The sequence below is a fragment of the Atractosteus spatula genome, chromosome 17 (genome assembly GCF_055471065.1).
Source record: "Atractosteus spatula isolate fAtrSpa1 chromosome 17, fAtrSpa1.hap1, whole genome shotgun sequence".
NCBI classification, from domain to species: Eukaryota; Metazoa; Chordata; class Actinopteri; order Semionotiformes; family Lepisosteidae; genus Atractosteus; species Atractosteus spatula.
The window spans coordinates 11,106,156-11,128,580 of record NC_142722.1 but is presented as its reverse complement, the minus strand read 5'-3'; the positions used below and the strand labels follow the sequence as shown (position 1 = coordinate 11,128,580).

The following is a 22,425-nucleotide window of genomic DNA, read 5'->3' as shown; positions in this document are numbered from 1 at the left end:
GTTGCACGTTGATGAATAAAAAAAAAATCATCTCGTCCCCTTAGTTTTTAAAATTGAAAATAAATAAAAAAAAATACGAGGGGATTCTTCCTAAGACCTGTGACTGAAATTTTTTTTAGAAAGTTTAAAACTTGAATTTGAAGTATAGCTGACGAAGATAACCCATCCGTTATCGTAAGAGTTGCTACGAGCCCGATTAAAGCAAAAATAAAAGTTTCAAAGTTTGACGTGGTCAGTAACCTGATTTAAAAAAAAAAGCCAGGGTTCGGCAAATAATTTTTTTTAAAAAAAGCGTTGTTTTAAAATAGATTACGACCTCAAAAATATGAAATCTCTTTTCAAAACCGAATTTTAATCGCAACGGCGTTTCCATATGAGTTTTGGGTCTGACCTCCTCGCTTTTGGTCAAATTGCCATAAATTTCCCATTGTGATGATAGATTGCATTGTGGGTGTCAATATAAAGTGACGGCCATATTTGCCGGTGCGGCTGCTGTAAACAAAAAGTGTCTGAGAGAGACAGAGACGCTTCAGTGAATTTCAGGACATTTTTATTTCTTTAATTTATAATGTCTCTGGGAATGTCTTACAAACCCAACCTCCACCCGCACATTCCTGGGACTTCCGTGAACCAAGGTAAGGCTGAAATATCCGCGAATTCTCCACTGAATCACTGTTTTATTAGATGCAAAATCCGCTGTTATAATGAATACCTGGGGAAAGCCCGTGTCTGTAGTTTTTGTCCAGTTATATATATAGGGTCAGATCCTGAGAGCTGATTCATATCCGCCATTATTACTAATCATAAAAGCTTTTTTTTTTCCGCATCCGCAAAGTAGAGAAACGGAGGTTAACTCTTCGCTGGGGACCGGGTTTGCGGTAGCCGATACCCGCTTTTGTTCGTACGGATGCTGGAAGAGTGTTATAAAAAATGTATCACTTTGGCTTCTTAAATCAGCCCGTTCGGTATCCTCCATGATTGTCTCCCGAGGGCCGATGATTGATCTGGATCAGGAATGTTCTTTTTTTACGCTCTGAGGACACCTAGCGTTCAAAATGGCTTACTGCACGTAAGGCTTACATGAATTGAATGCCTGTAGTGTAGGTGACCGAGAGAGACCTCTGAAATACGGAATACCAGCCGAAACGTTGTGTTTCATTTCTTCTCTTTTCAGCGCGGAATCAACCTGACGCAGCTACCTACTCGCACCTCTGAAATGTGTTTTTTTTTTTAAATTCTAAATAATAATGATAAGCGTCCAAAAGTCTCAGAAGCTACGCCAGTAGCTTGGAAATAAATTAATTGTTCCTGAATTGTATGTGCCACCAATTACCCGTGGTGTTCAGTAACATGTGAGAGTGAGCGAAGTTTAGAATAATGAGGATGCTATTCTACAGCATCCGATCGTGCGTGAGAGACAGGCGGACGGAGCAAATATACAGAGGCTATCTCACTTTAAAATATAATTAAGAGGTTGCATATAATTTAAATTCTAACAAAGCCTTACGAGTAGCATTGACAATTGAAACTGTCATGATTTTGTCTTGCGAAATGTAACACAGCACACCTTAGAGCGTTCACATCTGCAAGCAGCAGCAAATGAAAATCGAAAATCTTCTGTGTTTCGGGGGGGGGTGGGTCTGAGGTGTGTAAAGGAGCTTCCGAAATGAGAAACGATTCCTTTTGACCCCATTGTGCGTCTCTATTCCTCCAGTCGGAAATGTCCACTCTCCTTCCACGAGCTTAGCCACGCTGCAGTCTTACCGGCCGCTGGTGAATGACTACGGGCTGCCATCCTTGGGGTTTTCACAGGTAATTTTAGCTCGATCAAACCGCCTGGTGGTTAGTCTTGAGACCGAGGTCGTGCCAAGAGAGGCTGGCGAACAATTCCGTTCGCTCTCCATGGGCACAGATGTTGCCAGTCCCTTGCAGATGCCCTCTGTGTGGTCAGTGAATTGCCCTTTCTAAGAGGACTCACCCCCCCCCCCCGTCCCCGTCCTGAATGTTTGGAACTGTTCTCCTGTTGCAGGGGACCAGCGGAAATCAAGTGCCTCAAAGTAAATATGCAGAACTCCTAGCCATTATCGAAGAGCTGGGCAAAGAAATCAGACCGACGTATGCTGGGAGTAAAAGTGCCATGGAGAGACTAAAACGAGGTAATTCGTTTTGTTTAAGTGAGTCATTGAATCTATCATGCCTTAATCAGGCAACTACATCACAGTGTACTTTGGCTCTGTCAGCACGTTTTAATCACGATACAATACAGCATTCATCTTCCGGTATGCATCTTACTGTGTAAATATAAACAGGTGATCTGTAGCCACATGCAAACTTCTGACTACTGCAGCCACTACACAAAGTGGATATGGAGAGAACCACCCAAGGCTCAAGTCAGATATTTTCCCAGGATCTTATAACATAAGAATGGATACAAGCGAGAGGAGGCCGTTCAGAAGATGTTGCCTGTTTTCATAGTTAGTAGGTAATTGTTCCCGCTCATCCAGCTTGTTCCGTACCCCCACCGAGCGTTTTGTAAAGTTTTAAACTCACTTTCACTTAGTTTGCCCTTGTGTCCCCTGGTTCGCGTTGCGGTTCTTCAGTTCTCTCTGAAGAAGTCTGCTGGGGAGGACTGTGGCAGTGTCCTCAAGCATTTCAGATGCTTTTCTTACCGGGTCCCCTAGTCGCCCTCTCTGTTCAAGGCTAGAGAGATCCAGGTCCCTCGGCCTGTCGGTGGTGTACGGTATAGTGACCTGATGGCGGGGGGCCTTGAGCGAGTGGGAATGATGACGTGTTGTTTTTTTTCCCTTTTCCAAGGGATCATTCACGCTAGAGGACTGGTACGCGAGTGCTTGGCGGAAACGGAGAGAAACGCCAGGTCCTAACCACGGGAACAATGCTTTCACACAGAAACCCTGAACAGCATCTCGCAACCCTGCCTTCTAATCATTCTCTTTACAGGAAAGCCAGATAGCTTTCCAAATAATAATAATAAAAAACTTTTGACGTCTGGCCTGAAGAATGCAGAAACGAAAGCTAAAAGACCAGTATATAAAACTATACTTGACATGAACCTCTTCAAGGGTTCTTTCTTCTTTTTTTTTTTCCATAGGGGGATTTCTGATTCTTTCTTGACTGCTTATATATAAAAATAAAATGAAAAAAAAATAAATAAAAATCTGATGACTTTGCATGCATGGTAGCAAGTGCTCCCAATTAAAATTTAAAACTGCATGGCTTGTACAGATTTAGACTGTAGCAAGGGACATTTAAAGATGGAATAGGGCCTAAGATTCAATATTTTTAACACACTAATACTTAGGAGACTGAGAAAAGGATAGTGCCAAATACACCACACACCGGATTTGGATAAACTATTGTAATAAAGCCATTATTTGCATCTTTGTATGTATTTATTACTCAGTGTAATAAAACTTATTTTCATTAAGACCTGCTGTGTTGAGAGATTCATTTCTGTAGGGTACCATTGCACAACTGCAATTCTGTATTTAAACAGACGTAAGATATCATTCAGCTGAGGAAACTTCATGGTCAGAAGGTGGTTCCTCTTCACACTGGAAACCGTGTGAAATGAATTTACAACTGGGAACAGGAGACACTTTTTTGCACAAAGGGTGGTGGGAATGTGGAACAGGCTACCCAGCGATGCTGCTGAAGCCTATACCCTGGCTTCTGTCAAGAACCAGCTGGATGAGGTGAGATTCATGCAACTAAACTGGCTAGAAAGTTCAAAAGCCCTTTGTCTGAAACTGTTGTAATGTAAAGTAACCACCTGAAATGTGTTTTAGAGAAAAAAATCCATTTAATTTATCAAGCAAGAAAATAAAACACTTGGAAAGAGGCACTGAACTGCATCACAGAGTTAAGTCTTTTCAAACGTCACTGAAATCATGTCCCCGTCTCTTCTCCTTTTAAGTCTGTCAGTAGACTTTCCTTGAACTGTTTCTTCTTTTCCAGAGTGTCCTTTGCCTTCCTCCTTTTCTCCTGCTTCTTCCGCTCGGTCTCCTTCTTCTGCTGCAGGACCTCCCCGTCTGCTCCTCTGTAGAAGACGTCGAGCTTCTCCTGCAGGATCTCGCGAGCTCGCTTCCTGTTGACCTCTACCGATCGGGTCTGGTGACACTGCAGTCCAAACACACAGGTTCCTGCCGCTTACTAAAAACACAAGACGGGCGAGGGAAACAAGAGGAGGCCATCCTGCAAAGCTTTGATTGCCAGTAGCTTCCAGACCCAGAAATCTCATCTAGCCTTCCTGTGAGGGACCCCAGGGAATCTACCTGTGATCTGAGGCTAAATCAAAGCTTTCAAATCCTTTGTGCTAGGAAACCACACTTGTTTTCAGTCCCAATTTCCATGTATGCTCTCATCATTGGGCTTCACACAGTCCAATAGGCTAAGAATTGTGAATCATGTTCCAGCTTAATTGTTTGCTTTACATTATCTAAAAACAAACAGTAACCACTGAAACACATTTCATTGTGTTATAGTTGTGTTACAGGTCTATATCTCACCAAATCATCAAGCTTCCACGTTTTCTATCCTGGTAGTTGAAAGGGCACTGGAGACAGTCGGTCAACCTCATTATCTCAGTCACCACCCAAAACCTTGCAATTGTTCTTCAGTATCTCTTGCTTGTCTTTTAAGGGTGAACAGTACTTCCCTCTGAAACCGCAATGGCCAAAAGGATATTTAAAATGTCTATGATGGAGCTATTGAAACCTTTAATGCCAAGATTAAATTCAGATTCCTGGCAGCCTCTGACTAGTTTTGCAAACCACTGTCACCAATTATTGAATAAGCAGAGGTTGTTCCCATGCTGCGGAGTACAATAAAAAGAAATAAACTATCACAGTTCAGCTCTGGAGTGTTTTCTGGGTGTATGGGGACTATGATTTGCACCAATATTTTACTAAACTGGTATTTAAAAAGCTCTTTTGCAGGAACCTCTGAAACACAGGAAACTCATTCTGAATGGCCAACAAATAGGTTATATGATCTCTGCCAATTTGGCTTTTTTTGAGTTGAAAAGCGAACGTAATCTGTGCTTCGTGAATATAAAGCATTCTTTATATGATGAACTCAAAGAGTAGCAGTGACCGGATGTTTTAAATTACCTTCACCACGATACCAGACGGGATGTGCTTCAGCACCACACAGTTACTGGTTTTATTTGTAGCCTGTCCTCCAGGACCGTGGCCCCTTACAAACTGCTCCTCCAGCTCGTCTTCGTTGACAACCGGGAGGTTCAGACAGACTTTTTTCCCGGCGCTGGAAATAGAGGACCACGCCAGCGGCTTGCGTGGAAACAGCAGCCGCCCCGGGCACCACGTCCCGGACAGACCGGACACCAGGCGACACAGCAGAGCCGACGACATCAAGGTGGACGTCCTGTCAATTAAAGATCTAGATTCACAGGCTGGCAACTAGTTTCCTTTGCAGGTAATTTATTATATCAGGGCATTTGATTGAAAAAGAAACCTTGTTTTGGAATCCTCAATGGGGTAGTTTTAAAAGACAATGTCTTAGGCTTGATTTGATATTACACACACGGGGGTAACGTATTTTTGCTATCCTGAGTTAATAATTACAAAAATAAATCAGGTTGTATCATAATTGCCAGGAACAATGTGCTACACAAATGACGTAACAAAGGTATTGGCAGAAACAAAATAATTCCACCCCACCGCACAGACCCTCAAGTCAATCAACTTTACACATAAGGTTGTGTAAATCAAGCTACATAGATGGATCGGGGCTTTGTAAAAGCACCACTACAAATTTAGCAGATTAAAGATCACTGCGGCAGTTTTAAAGAAATGGTTCAGTCGGGTTTCTTGAGGACATTTCTCTGGGTTTGATCCGTTAGAACAGGTTCGCGCTTCCCCACACCACAAACCCTACCCTAACCCCTCACCTCCCAGGGATAAACAAGCTCTTCTCTTCCTCTTTCTCGTTGCTGTGGCGACTCCACATTGCGCATGGGCGTACCGCCGCGGCCAATCGCAGCGTCTGAAACACAGAGAGGGAATCAGGTAAGGGCATCTTCTTAGCCAATCGACTACCTCGTTTTTGAAATGAGCCAGCCAATGGGAGCGCCATCCTTCTAGGTGTGGGCGGGACTGACGCTCGGAGAGAGGCGCAAGATCGTTGTCTCGCGGGCTTACGCTACAAATACAAATATGGGACAGGCTGGCAGGTAAATCAGGCGTAAAACCGTTTTTTTTAATCAATTTTTCTTATTGTCGTGATCAAAAATTAAAGAGAACACTCGTATGACTTTCACAACAATGTTAGTCTCGAGGCATTCGAAGATATAGCGGTGTAGATATCAACACAATTTGATAAATTTAGTCCGCACTGAAATGCGAGCTCCGGCAGTCCAGGTAGCAAGACTTTTTCAACATCATAGCCGCACTGTCGGTCCATTTTTTATGTAACGTATCGAAACAACTGCGTTTGTTTGTTTTTTCCACATCTGTTCTAGTCAAAGGGGGGATTGTGTTTCCCGAACGCATTGTAAAGTTGGTCCGTTTTTTGACTAAAATAATAATAATAATAATAAAAAGCCTCGGGTTTCAGTTCGAGGGAGACGATAGATGTGGATGCGGTGGCCGATGAAATGAAAATAAATGAACGTCGGCTTTCAGAATTAGTTCAGAAATGGAGAACATCCGCTTATTTCGTCAATCCGATGCGCTGTGATGCAGTCAGCGTTCAAGAAAAAAACCAACAACAACCACCAGCCCCCTAATCACGTTGCATGGAGAGTTTAAACATTTTGTCGACAGTCTAGATGCTCGCAGCTACTGCGGGACGTTATCGTCAGGATTACAGTTCAGAACAGAAACACAGGGTGACACTTGCCGTACATTTCTTTATTTTCTTTAAAAAAATATCATTTTTAAGAAACAATAAGACGGGAGACTGGGATGGTGGGGTGCTGGGATCTGCAGTTCCTTGTCGCTTTTAGAAATAATTTTGAACGTCTTTGGAACTTTTTTAAGAACTAACAAGGGGCGACACGTAGATACGCTGTCGCCAGTGGTAAAAAAAAAACGTCAGCCATGTGTGATGTGCTGCTAACTAGCAATTTTTTTTGGTCTTCGGAATAATGTTTCCTAACATTGTGATATTCCTGATTACAACCTTCAAATATGTAAAAGTTTATTTTACTAAAACACGTTTTATTGAATGCTGGCGCCTACTTAATACAACTGCAATGCTGGTGACTTGTTAAATGCACGCACTGATGTTTAATGGTCGAAAACGTTTTAATTTAATTAACACGTGATGTTTAAATGTTAATGTAGTGAGTGGATGATAGAACGGAAAGCAGTGGATAGGCTCCGATGTTACTGGTTTTCATTTACAGTCTTTGCAATATATATTGATCATAATGTCACAACACAAATGAAAAATGCCTGTGCTAGTTTTAAACATGTTGAGGTTTCTCAAGTCTTACTTATGATACTCGTGTTCCACCATTTTTCTCCACTTCTGATTTAAAATGTCCATCAGGTAAAGTTCTGTATAATAAAGAAAGCAAGTGTTTCAACTTTGAAGTACAAAGCATGATTTTTTAATTTGTTTGTGCACATCTCAATAATTATATGGATTGCTGTATATTGCTGTTGCAGTTTTCCTAAGGAATAACAGCACCCCATAAGCAAATCCTTGTGATTATTAAAAAATTAGGCATAAGAAGCTTTTGCTTCACCCACTTGATCGCAGTCTGAGGCAGTGAGGACCCCAATGTGGAGTGAAGGTTGCACCAGGCGGACAGCAACTGGAGGAATACAAGCAAGAGAGGGGCTTCATGGAAGCACGAGATCAAGATAAAGTATGCATTCTGACAAGGAGAACACGATGGCTGTCATCTCTCCTGAACGTCTGTTAAAAACTCCACTAGGATGTGACAGCTTGGAAGCACCCTCCTCTTGTGTCTGAAGCTGTAACGATTCTCATCCTTGTTACTAGGATGACTGTCACGATCTAGTTTGCTGTCCGAATATCAGAGGAATTTCAACAAGGAGAAACTGGCCGTCAGTAAGCACATAACAGCTTCTCTATATAATTGGGTAATCATGCAGTGAGTGAGCAAGTTTCCCGTCCAATATCTGGCTTTCGCCAAGAAACGGCCGAACAAGATCCTGGGATCAGTTAGCTCCCAGCAGCCCAGCGGGCTAAGGGGGCCAGGTGCCGTCCTCTCATGTGTGACCTTCCTTCTCTTCCGTTTTGTTCTGCAGATATCCAATGGGTTTATATAACAAGGCAACCTAAGGATGTCCACAGATGATAGCATTTCTGAAGACGTGTCCACTTCGGCTGCTCTGAGCCACGAGAATGCCGAAACCAGCGGGGGGAAAGAGAGTGAAGCCTCTATCCTGTCCTCCGAGGAAGCTGCACCGGGGCTGGCCGGGCCGGAAGAGGAGCACGCTGCCGGTGGTTCCATCCGGAAGTTGCGTGGCATCTTCCCGACTACCCCCGGGTCAGTGAAGAGCCGAGGTCCCGCAGCTCCTCTGCGCAGCAGTCCCAGCAAGAGCAGGTCTACACTGTTCCTCAGTGCGGAACCGCCAAGGTCACAGGGTCAAGGCCATAGGCTGTATGCAAGAGGAAATAGCAAATAACCTGTAAGACTAGATGGGAAAACAGTGCACAACTCACATGTTGCACTCTGCAATTACACTTAATCATAAACGTGTGAATTGTACATATTTTATATGCACAAGCACAAACTTATTGTAGCATTGTAACCTAGTCACTCTTAGACGTGTCAGTAATTCTGAATGTAGTACTTCCCAGTCGCCTGTGGAATTTAAATCTGACCAGGAATTAATTTCAGTTCTTTGTGGCTTACAGAAATCCATGTCTCGGCATCGATGAAGGATTCGACTCGGGAAGAACTCTTCCTTCAATAAACCCCAGTCCCATTGACACTCTGACAGCTCTAGTCAAAGAGATCCAAAGCAGTGGAGAGGCCAACCCTGAGATATGGAAGAACTGTGAGGTAAGATTGAGGCACCCTTTCACAGCACTAAAAAAGCCTGCATCGGTGCATATAGTAAAAAATTAAAAGCCCTTACTCGAACCTAAAGCGGGGACACATTCTGGCTTCTGAAGCGCCAATGTGTCTGTAGGTTTTAAGTCCAGATGGACCCTATTTACCAGAATCGGCCTATTTCGGGTTTAATTGGACCACTTTAACAACTCTTCCCGGGGCTTCAGCTGCTGCTTAAAAGAGACCTAGAAAACCTGCAGACACGTTGGTCCTCCTGGACTAGGATCGAGGGCCCCTGTCCCAAAGGTCCATGAGTCCAGACTTTATCCCAGTTTTAACATGATTGAGCAGGCTGGGAGTGCGTGACTCCCCCGCTGGAAGGCATGTTAGTCCTTCTTCAGGCTTATATAATACTTGAGGGTACCATAGCAATGTCCACTGGGGGGCACTCGAGCACACAGGGTTCCAGCTGGGAATCCAGAGGCTTATCCTCTGCTCTATGCAGCTTGTGTAGGTATGCCTGCACATTTACTTCCTGTTCATGCTTAGCCAGCAAATCTGCAGCCTTTTTGCCTGTTTTTCACGGCCCCCTGTGGAACAGAATATGATGAACAGCACAAGTCCATTTGAGAACAGTTACTGGGAATGCTTTAACACAACCCAGAGCGTTAGGATGTGCTGTCATGATTCCGTTTCACATTTTTGTTTTTTGTAAAAGTCTGTCATTTTTCAATTAAAATAGCTGGTTTTGTGTAATGTTCTGGCTGTGTTACTTACGTTCCTTCACTTCTCATTTTGTAAAATGCATTTGTGTTTTAACTTACAAACAATGCATTTTTGTAGGATAAGTTATGTGTAAAGTACAGGAGAGCAGTTTTTGTTATTTTTATCTTCCTGCAAGAGGTATTGGTACTGTATTTAAAAAATTTCAGTCCTTCTATTGTATTTCTCAAATGAGTGTCTGTGTACTTTCTCTAAGGGCAGCTTTTACATTGAAATGGACTGTTTTCCTGCCAATGTCCTTGTGAAGTGGTGCACAGCTGCGCCGCACTGATAAAGCCCCAGAAGAACAAAATGCACGTCTGCTCCTGTTTTGAACTCAAATGAAGCATTAGTGTTGAATATTAAAAAAGGGTTTCTGCACAGAAACATGCATTACTGCAAAGCTACTGCATAGTCTTGCAAATACTATTGTATGGTTTATTAAGGTCAGAATAATTTTTGTCTGTCATATACAGGGCAGATGGCTTCAGCTGTTTCAGTTGGTGGAGAAGCAGTACCAGGATCAGATTTTAGCCCAGCAGGAGCAGTACCAGTGTCAAATTCAGGTAAGCCATACTCATTGAGAGAATTTAAAGTGTTGTGATTCGAAGGGAGAGTTCTAAATTGTCTCTGTCATTCAGCTCATACAGGATGAAATCAAGGCCTTAGTCCAGTTACAGCACAGACAGAGCGCCACCCAGAATGCAGAGGACTTGCTTAATGCCAAGCCTGGGGAATCTGCCTTGTCTGGAATCCTGAATGGTAGTCATTCCAGGTCCTTTGTTCTGCACAAGCCGAGCTCAGTACCTTCCGATCGTGTTCAGGGAGGCCGACATCAACAGCGTCAAGAGGACCCGGCGGTTACCTTGTTGCTCAGCAGTGGCTATGGGACACTTTCTGCCTCAGAACACAGCATAAACAAAGCTGAGGAGTCCAACAGCACGGAGACCACCTCTAGGGAGAACAATGCAAGGCCAGACCCTCCTCCCTCTGGAAACCTGTCACATCCTCTCAAGTCTGAAGTTGCTTCTGAAGAAACTAACGCTCAGCCTGAATCAAGGGAGAGACTGCTCGATGGAAAGACCCGCAGCTTGCAGTCCGACCCGATCCTTCCTCCTGATCAAAGCAAAGCCAACAGGTGAGTACTTGAGCAATTTAAAAATGATGTCAATCTGCAGCATTTTGTTTAAGTAAATCCTGTCACTGCTTTCTGAAGAGTTTCGTTTAGAGCAAAAATTGTTCTGTTTTGAATTGATTGAAAATTGGTTTACCCTTTTGTATTGGTAAATGTAATGCTTTACATAACTCAGTTCACTTCTTTAAAATACATTTTTTACCCATTGAGTGCAGCTGGATAAATTGCTTTGCACAAAAGCACAAGCCAAATAAAGTTATTGTAATTTAAAAAGAAGAAGGTTGCACTTATAAAAAAAAAAATGGATCTTGAATCTAAGATGGGACCTGCCATTCCTTTGAAACTTACATTTTCTTATCAGAGAAGATGATTATTTTTGTTTTCCATTGTACGAGAGTCCATGTTGCACATGCAGTAGTGAAGTAGCCTGCAGTGTTTTCATTTTGTTCACCTGCGCGAGGGGTGTTAATTGCAGTCAGCCATTGACGTCCTGGGCTCAGAAACAGCAGCGGAGGGCACAGAGGAGCCGGGCGGCGCAGGATCAACAGCTGGAAGAGCTGTCAGACCGAAGCTCGGTTGGAATTCAGGAAACACACACAGACGCCCGAGAAGAAGTAAGCGTAGCACGTTGCCTTTTTCTTATTTCTTAAGGGACTTTAGACAACTCCTGAATGATGCGTGACGCCCTGGTTAGTGGAATCTACATTGTTCATTTCTGGGCTGTTCCGTTCAATCCCCCTTGGTGGCCAAGATATAAAAATCAAGGTTCTGTAGTTAGACTTAATGTCAGGGTACGGGTGGAAGGTTGCTTGAGAAAAAATACAATTTTATATAAATATTTCTCCCTCTTTCAGAACAGTAATTTGCCCAGAGTTTAAATCCTTAATTTCTGATGTTTAATTATTGTTGAGTCACGATTGACTCCTTGGTCAACTGGATGGTATGATGGTTGGTGCTTGTGCTTTAAAGTCCTGGGTTTGACTCCTTGTTCCAGGTCCAGCTTCTGTCCTTGTGGAATTTGCTCATTCGCATGGGTTTTTACTGGGTGTTCTGGTTTCCTCCAAAAACATGCAGATTCGTTTTGATTGGCTGCATATATCGCTCCCTGTTCCTCACTGCAAATCACAATGAGAGAGAGGCTGCAGGGACACAACGCACTTGCTCAATACTCCAGCTGCTGGAATTTATCCCTTTACAAACAGTGTAGACTCATTTATGGATGATTATGGACATTTTTTAATTTCTGTATTCCACTTATTATTTCAGACAAACATTAAGATTTCAAGCTATAGTGCTTTAATTGCAGTTAATTACGCTTTCACAGGCATCACACTGATTTTTTTGGTTTCTGCAGAAGGGAAAAAACCAAAATATTACTCTATGTGGACTGTAAAAATACTTCTAACTCCCTGAAACGCCTCTGCTGACATTATTCAGTCCAAAAGGCGACAGACGAAATTAATCTTGACAGAAGAAGCATCAGCTCGGACAACAAAGTGATTAAAGTGATAATGTGAACTGAAGCATGATATTAGGGGTTTGGAAGAAGTTGTTTGTGATGTTTCTTCAATCTCTTTATGCTTTATCTACAGTGCAAAAGGTTGATCATGCCTCCGATAAGGATCACAAAGCTTTTATTCCTTTCTTTTCAGCATTAAGAGGAAAATAAGCAGAATTCGGTGCTCTGAACTAAAGTTTTTGTAAAACATTGTGCATGTGTGTTTTATTTCAGTTTCGATCCAGCTCTGCAGCACAGTCCTCACGTTTGTCCTACCTGAGAAAGCGAAATGACAGTCCAGTCTCCCTGGTATCTGAAGCTTCAGGTAAAAAGCTACCAGTAAAGGTTACCTTACAGCTAAAACAAGTGGTACAGAGTGGGTTTACCCCAGCTGCAGGTCTCTAATATGACGGAAATAGCCCAATAATCATTGTTCTGGGCTAATGAGATTTGATTATTTAAATGATAATTTTACTAATTATGCTTCCGCTTATGGTGGGTTGCTTTCAGGTCTTACGTACTGGAAGCTGGATGAGAATGAACTGTATCATCCTTTGCCAGACAGCATTGACAATGGGTCTTATCTGTTCTTTCAAGAGGGATCAATGAATCTGGTATGACATTTCTGTCAATGCTGCCCATGCAGCTGCTCTTTCCTGTCTATAAGAACATGAGAAATTGCAAATGTCAAATTTCTGTCCATTCGGTCACTATTAGATATAATTGATCTCGTACTGCAGTTTCCAAAAAGAAGCCAAAGGTATCGGCTTCAACATCAGGGCTGTGTTGCTTGTGGAATCATACTCCTATTACTCTTGTTGCTTGATTCCAAGGCAGAAATATATTTTTTTGTACGATGGTGGCCAAAAACATTGTATTCAAAATATGCTACATCATATAGATAAATGATATTCTGTGTAATGTATTATTAGTGCTATTTATATTGTCCAACAGAGCAAAATGTATTCTGTGACCTAAAAATGACTGCTGTTTCTTTTTAGTAACACTTGAGCATACCTGTCTGTTTAACATGCAGCTGCCCAAAGAGGAGCAAAGGCTCTCTGTTTCCCTGAAGGAAATTTACCACAACAGGCAGAGAGAGGATAAAAATCTTCAAGGCAGGGATTCTCCTTGTCGCTCAAATCGGTCAGCTCCACAGGTAAGGACAGATCAGCCAGAATGAACAGAGCAAGTCACCTTCTTCAATGAGAAGGTAAATGTAAAGTGGTTCCCAGATCTTGCAAGAGATGCGTTGTGCTCGCAACCTTCCATCTCAAAGATGTAAAGTGCCAGCAATCCTTTTGTTCTATATTTCACCAAATTATCTAACAGGAATTTTTATTGGAAGTGATTTTTGTTCATGCAGCTATTTGTTTTTACTAAAAAATCATATTCATGGGTACATGTTAGCATTAAAAACCTTAAGGGGCAACAAGTTGTGTATATGATTTGATTTAATAAACTGGTTTAATCTGTTGGTACTAGATGCCAATCCGACTACTTTTCGTTCACTTAAATATTACATTTTCTAATGTGAAATTAATTGCAGAATGTTTACTATAACCTCGTGCAGATCTTCTGTAAAATACATCTGTTTGCCAGACAGCACAAGTTTGAGTTAATCAGTCACAGTAGAAGGTAACATTAAAAAAAACACATGTAAGACATCTGTCAAAGTTTTAAGACTGCTACATGGAACATTTACGCTTCCGTTCCCTTTTAGGTTTTGACCCTTGATCCGACACTTCACATGAAACCATCAGACAGGATTGCTGGCTTCACCTCATCCCCCCATTTCAGCAGTCCGTCGTTTCCTGCAAACCCAAAAGCTACAACTGCCGGAGCTCACCCAGTCAGCCCGGACTCGATGGCTGAAGCCCCATCTCAAAGCCATACAGACTCTGATTGCACATCCAATGCCAGCAGCTTTTCAGCGGCCCAGGTGAATGGAAACCATAAATACCCTTCAGAAAGGACCTCTGTGCCAAACACGAGCTGGACCTTGCCCTCTACCTCTTGCCAAGCGTCGCATCCCAGCAGACAGCATCCATTTTTCTGCAGTGGAACCCAAGGCTACAGCCTCTTCCACACCGCGGAGGAAGCCCGACGCTCTCCTCCCTCACCTCGGTCCAGTTTGGATGCCCAAGCGGCTATGCGCGACAGCCACGTTGTAGGTTCACTCGAAAAGACAGCTTCATTGTCCTCGCTGGACGACCCTGTGGTTCTGTCCCTGTAGGTGTAGACTTTGTTGTTTTTATATATATATTAAAATTGACTATGTTGATCACTATCATGTTGATAAGTGGTGTTTTGTCTTTCCTCCCCCACCTGCAGTGTGAGGCAGAACTTGAGGGAGAAGCACTCGCGCCATATAGCTGATCTCCGTGCCTATTATGAATCGGAGATTAACAGTTTAAAGCAGAAACTAGATTCGGCCAGTAGACCTCCCAATTATGATGACTTGGAAAAGACCAATCGGAGTCTTCTTGAGAGGTAAATGGGATACTGCAAAGTTTATGCCGCTAAAAAGATCATGCAGAGACACAAAGTATAAAAAAAACGGCATAAAAGTTTTTATATAATTTTTCTTTGGACAATTAAAGCTTGCATGTATGGGTTTGTAGCTTCAGATACAACTCTTTACAGTGCAATGTTTAATTGGAAGCATAACCGATTTACTGCAGCATCATTTTATTCATCTGATTGAAATAGTTTTCAATTGTGTCCGTTTCTCTATGCCAGATGTGACCATCTTGAGAGAGCCCTCACTGAGGCGAGCAGCCGTATCAGAGACCTGGAAAACAAAAACAGGCAGCTAGAGAAACAGCTGGTACGTTGGTGCAGTTTTTAATCCATTCTAAAAGATTCCTTTTTTATTTGATGGGGTTGGACAAGCCTTTAGAACAGATAAGGCCATTGACTCTGTAATGTTTCTTCAAGGTGGACTGGCCAGAACGGTATGACATGGCCAGCGCTACTGTGCAGGTGTTACAGCAGCACCTGGATGAGATGAAGAACAGTAACAAGGAGAAGGACAGCACAGTTAGCAAGCTGAAAGGCAGGGTCAGACATCTGGAGGAGGCTTTCCAAAACGCCTACAAGGTGTCAGATGACAAGGAGGCCCAAATGAAAAAGGAGCACAAAATGTTACAGGATGTGAGTTCCTCAGAAGAGACAAATGACACTTACTGGTTGTCACTTTTTGTTTTAAGTAATATATTCTCCTTAATCAAACTTTGTGCTGTATAAAATCATTTCACTGCTTATTGTCATGTTTAAGTATGGCTTATTGTCAGTTCATTGTAAAACCACACAGGTAGATGCAGCACCAAACAGTTGCCAATAGTTAAACATTGTGTGCCAGTAGTTAAACATTGTGTTATTACAAGGGTGGAATATATAGAAGATATTTAGATATTTTTTCTGCAATACCTGTCTTTGCTCTTCACTTAATTCCTTTAAGAAATACTGCAATGCAGGAAAACTAGCTAAAATTAATATTGTCCTGTAGTCTGTGGTGTTTGTCTAATGTGTGACACTTTTTTACAGCTTCTTGTGGAATATGAATCCTTAGGAAAAGAACATGAAAGAGTTAAGGTAAAAGTGTTTCTAATAAACCGTGTTAAATGAGCTTGTTTATGTTCAACTCCATCTAACTGATTGTTTTTTTTAGGACACGTTGGTATCGACTGAGAATAAGCTCTTTGATGCAAATGCACAGATATCTGAACTGAAGAGGTAATTGGGAAACGTTTGTTTAAATGAGCTTTTCATCAAAGTTTTTTTCCCCCTTGGAAGCATCAGGTTCTGAAATGTAGACGTTTTTTTATTCAATCTTATGCTGTGTCTTGTGATTTATTTAGGATCATTTCGAAACTTGAAGCACAAATAAGACAGCTTGAACATGAAAATATTGTCAAAACACGTCATGCTGGACAGAGCCATTCTCAGGCCTCAGGAGCTGGGTATGGAAATTAATTATTTTCAACTCTTTCATGGCTATATGTATATAGTCTCTAGACTAGTATAGACTTTGCTCAATTATTCATGCAAAGAACCGCAATCATGTTACTGATTTTAATTGGAACAATATTGGAGCAAATCTGTGGCAAAAGCTTATTATATGTATTTATTGTGTTAGCTTGCATTTCCACTCTTGTTTTTCCTCTCGTTAGTCTATACCACCATCCAGATGTGTTCCACTCCCCTAGTAAAACCTCAGCAGATGTGGATGTCAGCAGAAGGAAATGGCTGAATCCTGGTGCTGACTATTCCATCTTCACTGGCCGGCCTCTGGAGAAAGATGTGTCCGACAGCAGCAGGTAAATACGCTGTTTAATTGTTGCTACAAATTAATACTGGTTCTATATCCATGCTATCCCATTCTTCTTCTAAACTTTATTATGAGCCTGACTTAAATAGTTTAAAAATGTGATTGTTGCATTGGCAGGAATTTCATTTGAGGCTAGGTTTTACATTACCTATTATTTGTATGCTTTACAAGATCATACACATTATATATGAAAATAGAATCAAAACCTGGCTGGATCATGCAGAGGTGTTGACTGGGTTTCTCCCATGTTCTTCAGAATATTTTTAGCATTTTGTTCCCTTTTTTTAAACATCTGACTCAACCTTTAGAAGTCTTCATTGAAAGACAGGTTTGGAAAAGATCATTAAATACTCTGGTAAAGAGAGAAGCTTACTGTTGACCAGTATACAGGTACCATTATTTGTACTATGGTATAATGGAAGGTGTCTCCACTTACTGGTTTTACAGGTGTTATTCACCTCCAGAGAAGGACTCGGCACAGAAACAGGGGACTCCGATTAGGGAACCCCAGAAGAGAGAGAGCCCCTTGACTCCGGTAATGAAGGCTCTGATTGAGCTGGATGACATCAAAGGCACCGAGGGCCGGGCCTTGAGAAAATCAGATATCAGCAACTCAAGTAATTGGACTGCTTTGTTATTATTATTGTTTCTTTGAGTCTTTGCATGAATATGTCACTAAAAGGAAACAACATAAAATATTTTAGTAGAAATACTAATAGAAATATTGCCTCCATCACTTTAATGTTAACACCCACAGTATGAATAATATTACTTAAAAACCCTGTTACAAAGCTTCTAGAGCATGGAAACTAGTAGTGGATTCACCTGCTGTTTCTGGAACAAAACAGTGAGGTTTAGGAGGCTTCTGTTCTGTTAAAACTTTCTGTGTTGCTGCCGGTGGATTACAGGGTTTGGAAGTCGCAGGCCAACTGTGAGTTTTGTTGAAGGGTGTAGCAGGGAGTCAGCCTTGGAGAAAGAAAGCTCTGTGCTGAAGAAACAGAGAAGCCTCTCGCCAATGGGGCACAGGTCTTCCTCCCTGCCCCCGTGCACTAGAAAGTCCACCACTGTTTCCACTCCTAGTAAGTGTTTATCCTTATTATTTTTTTATTGTGCATCTGGATATTATCAAGTTCACATTTTAATATTACAAGTGTTTCACAATTCCCCAAAAATGTCCATTATTCTCGTAGCCTGTACTGGGGACATAGGGTGTAAGGAGGGATGGGAGGATCACGGGGCAGGCACATGATTTAGAGACACGGTTGACTTACCCAGCATGCTAGCTATGGGAGCTAGGAGGAAACTGGAACACCAGGAGACAACCCATGTGGACAGAGGGAACACTCCTGCACAGGTGGCACCCTGCACATTTCAGAACTGAGCCCACTACCCAAGAGCTGTGAGGAGCAGCACTAAATCCTGTGTTGTTTCCTTAAGTTGATTTGAGTTAGATCTCAAAAGTGGAGTATGACATCTGTGTTAGCAAAACAGAATGCCAGTGAGAAGTATAAGATACTTGCATTTAAATTTCTGAACTCTTCAGAGGTCACAGCTCTTTTTTTAGGAATCACTTGCTAAATGTCAAATCCAAAAGTAAAAGACCTCTTCTTCCTCTTTTATTGTTTCTGACAGCTAAGAGGGATACAATGATAACGCCACTTTCAGCAAAGTCCAGCCCAAAGAGATGCCCCACAGAAAACTTTTCGCCAGGGTTCAACCACTTGCTTGGCAAGGAAGAGAACTCTCAATCTCGGTAATAAGAAGCCCAAAATAATCAGTTCTTTCATATTAAGTTGCCTTTCTATTATCACTCTTTTCTTCTTTTCCAGTTGGAAACCAGTTGCCAACATTGGCTCTTATTTTTATTTGCATTCCCACAATGAAAATGACGGTCTTAATTGTCTTAAAAGTGATGTAGGTGTTAACTGAGGGTTTGACCTCTTTTTGCAATTTTAGACAGCAGCGTTATACCCACATTTTCTGTTCAACCTGTTTCAGGTGACAGAAGCTAGTTCTGTAACCTGTAAAACTTGTAATTTTTCATGTGTTTTGATTTATGTAGAAAATACAGGACATATTGGAATTAATCAGTTTCCATTTCTGGGCTCTGTAGAAATGTTTAAATGAATTATTTTAATTACTGAGCAGTAATGGACATGGCTCTAATGAACACATTTCTTCTGCTTGTGTTTCGTAACTTATGTCTAATTTCAGCTTTGATGTGCACCTCGATGAAATGGGTTTTGTATCGGCTTCGCCATCTCACAGTACACGAAAACGGCTTCAGTTTATGTCGCAGGAACCAGAAGGTAAATATACATATGCTCAGTGAAGATTTATTCTGTAATATACAATAATGCTGCAAAACGGTTCTTAAGGATCTCAAGAACTGTTTGATTTAATTGACAGTTTGAACTGGGGAGGGCGGGGTGGATATAGGTGCATTTAGGTTCAACTGAAAAAGAATATTTGAAAGGAATGAACATGACTGGGACTTTTTTTGAATTAGAACATTATTTCAAGCATGGTTTTTGATTTTGATGCATGTCATGGACTGCCAATATTTTTATAGTAAGTCGTCATTCAAGTAACTCTGGACTCAGACTTGATAGCCGTACAGAGTCGGCACTGCAGGCCGTGAAGCAGGGCGTGGTGAACAGCCGGCCCACCTGGGAAGAGGATTCGGAGGGTCGTGCGGCTGAGCTGCTGACGCCCTACGAAAGGCAGCTCCCCTACCAGGCCAGGCTGGAGTCCCTGGCCGAGACAGAGAGGCTCTTCGATGAGCTCACAAGAGAGAAGCAGCAGGTACCAGACATTCAAATCCAATCATTTCTGCTCAGCTGCCTATCACTTGTGTCTAGTACGTAATGGTATGTTTCCTCTGGACAGAACAAAGAAACCTTTTTACACAGGAAATACCCCTTAAGGATTTCTAATTAACAAATTTAGGTTAGTGGAATTGAATTTTGGGATTGATTATAGGTATTGTTGACCAAACTAAAATCACATGGGAATACGGTATATATTTCACAATATTCACTTTTTTTAAAAGGAAAAACAGTTGAATGTACAGAAAAAAGTATTGAAATGCAGAAAGTGGCAAAACACAGCTGAAATCTAAATGACGCAGATCTTTCATATGGAGAAAATCGGGTCATTTTTGACTGCGCTATTTGTAGGGCTATAAAGGTTGAGGAAAAAGTTAATTTTGAATTCATCCTAACATGGCTAAAAATGCAAAGTAGCCCAGGGAGACAGAAGCAGGCTTCAATAGTTCAGTGAAGTGAAACAGGCAACCAGCTTAAATAAAATACGAACTTCAGTTAACAGTGCTGAAAATAAAATATGGTCTAAAATGGAAAATATACAAGCGATTCTGTAGTGTTTGATCTTTGGTTACGATGGAGTGAAATAACTTTTCCCCTTAGCTAGATCTGGCTTCTTATCCATAGTGTATATTGTCTGTACATAACTCTTGCTGCATATTTTGTAGGCACAACTACGTTTTTATATATTATTGTGAGTCACCATTGATTGGTGGGTCTCCTAAGTAAATAGAACACTATACAGTGTTTTATTAGATTTATGTTGAACCTATATATTATAAATTACTAATGTATTGCAGTTCTAAAAATGCTGTTTTCCTTTAAAGAGACAGGAAAAAATGTTCCGTAAAGCAGGTCTATGTTTAATTTCTCACGTCATCATTCTCGTTTGTGTTGATTCGCTGAGTCGTCTAAAATTGTCCCTGCTCATTTTTCATTTGAACAGATCGAGGCTGCGCTGAGCCGCATACCAGGTGGAGGGGGGAGAGTGACCTTGCAGGCAAGATTAGATGAAGTAGGCACATGCTAACACATTTCTATATATACCATGGGTTTTTATAGTCCCTTTTAACTGAGGTCTCGGGAGAACATCATCAGGTGGGGAAACAAATGTTGGAAGTGTCATATTAAACTTGTCCTGTCGTGCTGCCTCAAACTCTGTAGTTCCTTGTAAATGTGAAAAGATATAACCAAACTACTCGTAATTTCGCTTAACTTTGAGTATCATGTTCTGTTTCACCTGTCCTTTTAAACAAGTTTTCCCTTCTCTTTTCAAAAACACCCCTTTAATTTTAAGTGAGCCATTCACAAGCAAATAGACTTCTAATGAGCTTTTGTTGCAGTACAATTACTAATCACATTTCTGCCTTCTGTGTGTTTCAGGAAGCCTTAGAAGATCGACTGGAGAAGATCAATCGAGACTTGGGTTCAATCCGTATGACTTTGAAGAGGTTCCATGTTTTACGGACCTCAGCAAATTTATAGAAATGTCACATAACTGTAAAATTGCACTATATAGATTAACACAGCTATTTGTCAATCTACCCAACATGATTTTTCCAATGTACCATATTGTATATGTGCACAGACTATTTTCTACTTTTACTATTGTAGCATATTTTTTCTAGGTTTTATTACAGGAAAACAAAACGTTTAAAAAGGTATATTTTTAGAAATGTCTGGATTTATATAAACATTACTTTTTTAGACACTTTAAAAATAGTATTATATATGCTTACATGCCTTGTTCCAGTTAATTATGTATATTTTATATCTGCAGATTAATTTAAATGGGTGGATATAATGATCAAGCTGCAGTGCATTTCAAAAAGTTATTTAGCTTATTTATGAATATACAAGTCTTCCATTATTGAAGAAATGTTTTTTAAAAGCTGTGAACTCGCGTTGTACAAACATAGACAATGTTTTTTTTAAATGCTCATTGATACTTTCCATGTCACCACAAGTTAATTGTACTTGTATGTTCGTGTAAGGCTTCGATTTCAAAAATATGTAAGACAGGAGAAGCATGGTGCTGTTTTCACAAAGTGTTTTACGACTGTTCCATAAATGAGAGCAAAAGCCTTTTCTTTTCAAGGTTCTCTGTCAGGTGGAATTTATGGTTTACAAAGCCAGAGATACTGAAATCTGCATTGTGCATGATTCCATGACTTGAGTAGTTCTTTTTAAGAACTTTCTTCTTATGAAATATTTTTGTCATTGGTGTTATGTGTAGCTTCACAGCCTGATTTGTCAGGTTATGCAAGTCCAGGACTGTTAGTTCAGGATTAGCAATAATCAATGTCTGTGAAAGTAGTTTTTGGACTGCACGATGTTAAGTTAGTTTTTTTAAAACATTCCATGACATTCCTCTTTCAGCCTGGATGGAAAAGCATAATCATACGTGCATACTTTCTGCCAATCGTGTGCTTGTTTACATGATCTCATCTCAAAATAAACCATCTTACATTGTTTACAGTGACTTTTCTGATGCCAGTAAAACACCAGAGTGCTGTGTATAAAGAAATTGACAAATTACACTGCAGCCAGTTTTGAAATGTTTACTAGAATAGCTTTGAAGTAACATCTTTTTCCATCATTAAATCCATTTACTATACTTGTTTGCATTGTCGTTTATGTTGCTTAATATAGTTTCTACTGAGACAGAGGAGCTGGAAGCTTGATTGCTAAATTTTAAGCAAGTTTTAAGGCAATTTAAATCAAAGGCTTGTCTCTTTAACATAGTCATTGGTATCTTTAGTGGAGGAGAGGTAAATGAAAACATATTGGAAACCCACAGTAATTACATTATAGACATTCTGGTACCTGATCTTTGGGATCTCTGATAAAAAAATGTTT

General features: G+C 41.0%; 3 protein-coding genes across 4 annotated transcripts; 2 read left to right on the top strand and 1 right to left on the bottom strand.

The window, feature by feature from the left end:
* Positions 1-476: 476 nt before the first annotated feature.
* Positions 477-3,445, top strand: cdk2ap1 (cyclin dependent kinase 2 associated protein 1). Its single transcript, XM_088936061.1, has 4 exons — positions 477-635; positions 1,715-1,812; positions 2,030-2,156; positions 2,815-3,445. Exons 1-4 carry the CDS (start codon positions 569-571, stop codon positions 2,880-2,882), a joined length of 360 nt encoding a protein of 119 aa, XP_088792187.1. The 5' UTR covers positions 477-568; the 3' UTR covers positions 2,883-3,445.
* A 355-nt stretch (positions 3,446-3,800) lies between these two features.
* mtrfr (mitochondrial translation release factor in rescue) lies at positions 3,801-5,982 on the bottom strand. The gene is made up of 3 exons (XM_088936060.1): positions 5,930-5,982; positions 5,130-5,403; positions 3,801-4,137 (listed from the first exon to the last, which is right to left on the bottom strand). The coding sequence occupies exons 2-3, from the start codon at positions 5,388-5,390 to the stop codon at positions 3,907-3,909; spliced, it is 492 nt and encodes a 163-aa protein (XP_088792186.1). The 5' UTR covers positions 5,391-5,403; positions 5,930-5,982; the 3' UTR covers positions 3,801-3,906.
* A 138-nt stretch (positions 5,983-6,120) lies between these two features.
* mphosph9 (M-phase phosphoprotein 9) lies at positions 6,121-22,183 on the top strand. 2 transcript variants are annotated; one of them, XM_088936167.1, is made up of 24 exons: positions 6,121-6,211; positions 8,262-8,503; positions 8,875-9,022; positions 10,252-10,341; positions 10,417-10,913; positions 11,386-11,524; positions 12,643-12,733; positions 12,919-13,022; positions 13,445-13,567; positions 14,132-14,640; positions 14,743-14,901; positions 15,151-15,238; positions 15,349-15,564; positions 15,958-16,005; positions 16,082-16,146; positions 16,272-16,373; positions 16,584-16,730; positions 17,189-17,358; positions 17,650-17,820; positions 18,374-18,494; positions 18,956-19,050; positions 19,314-19,546; positions 20,513-20,581; positions 20,950-22,183. In XM_088936167.1, the coding sequence occupies exons 2-24, from the start codon at positions 8,298-8,300 to the stop codon at positions 21,049-21,051; spliced, it is 3,693 nt and encodes a 1,230-aa protein (XP_088792293.1). In that variant the 5' UTR covers positions 6,121-6,211; positions 8,262-8,297; the 3' UTR covers positions 21,052-22,183. The 2 variants fall into 2 exon arrangements, with proteins under 2 accessions (XP_088792293.1, XP_088792295.1); XM_088936169.1 differs by lacking the exons at positions 20,513-20,581; positions 20,950-22,183 and having other exon boundaries at positions 19,345-19,503.
* The last annotated feature ends 242 nt before the right edge of the window (positions 22,184-22,425 follow it).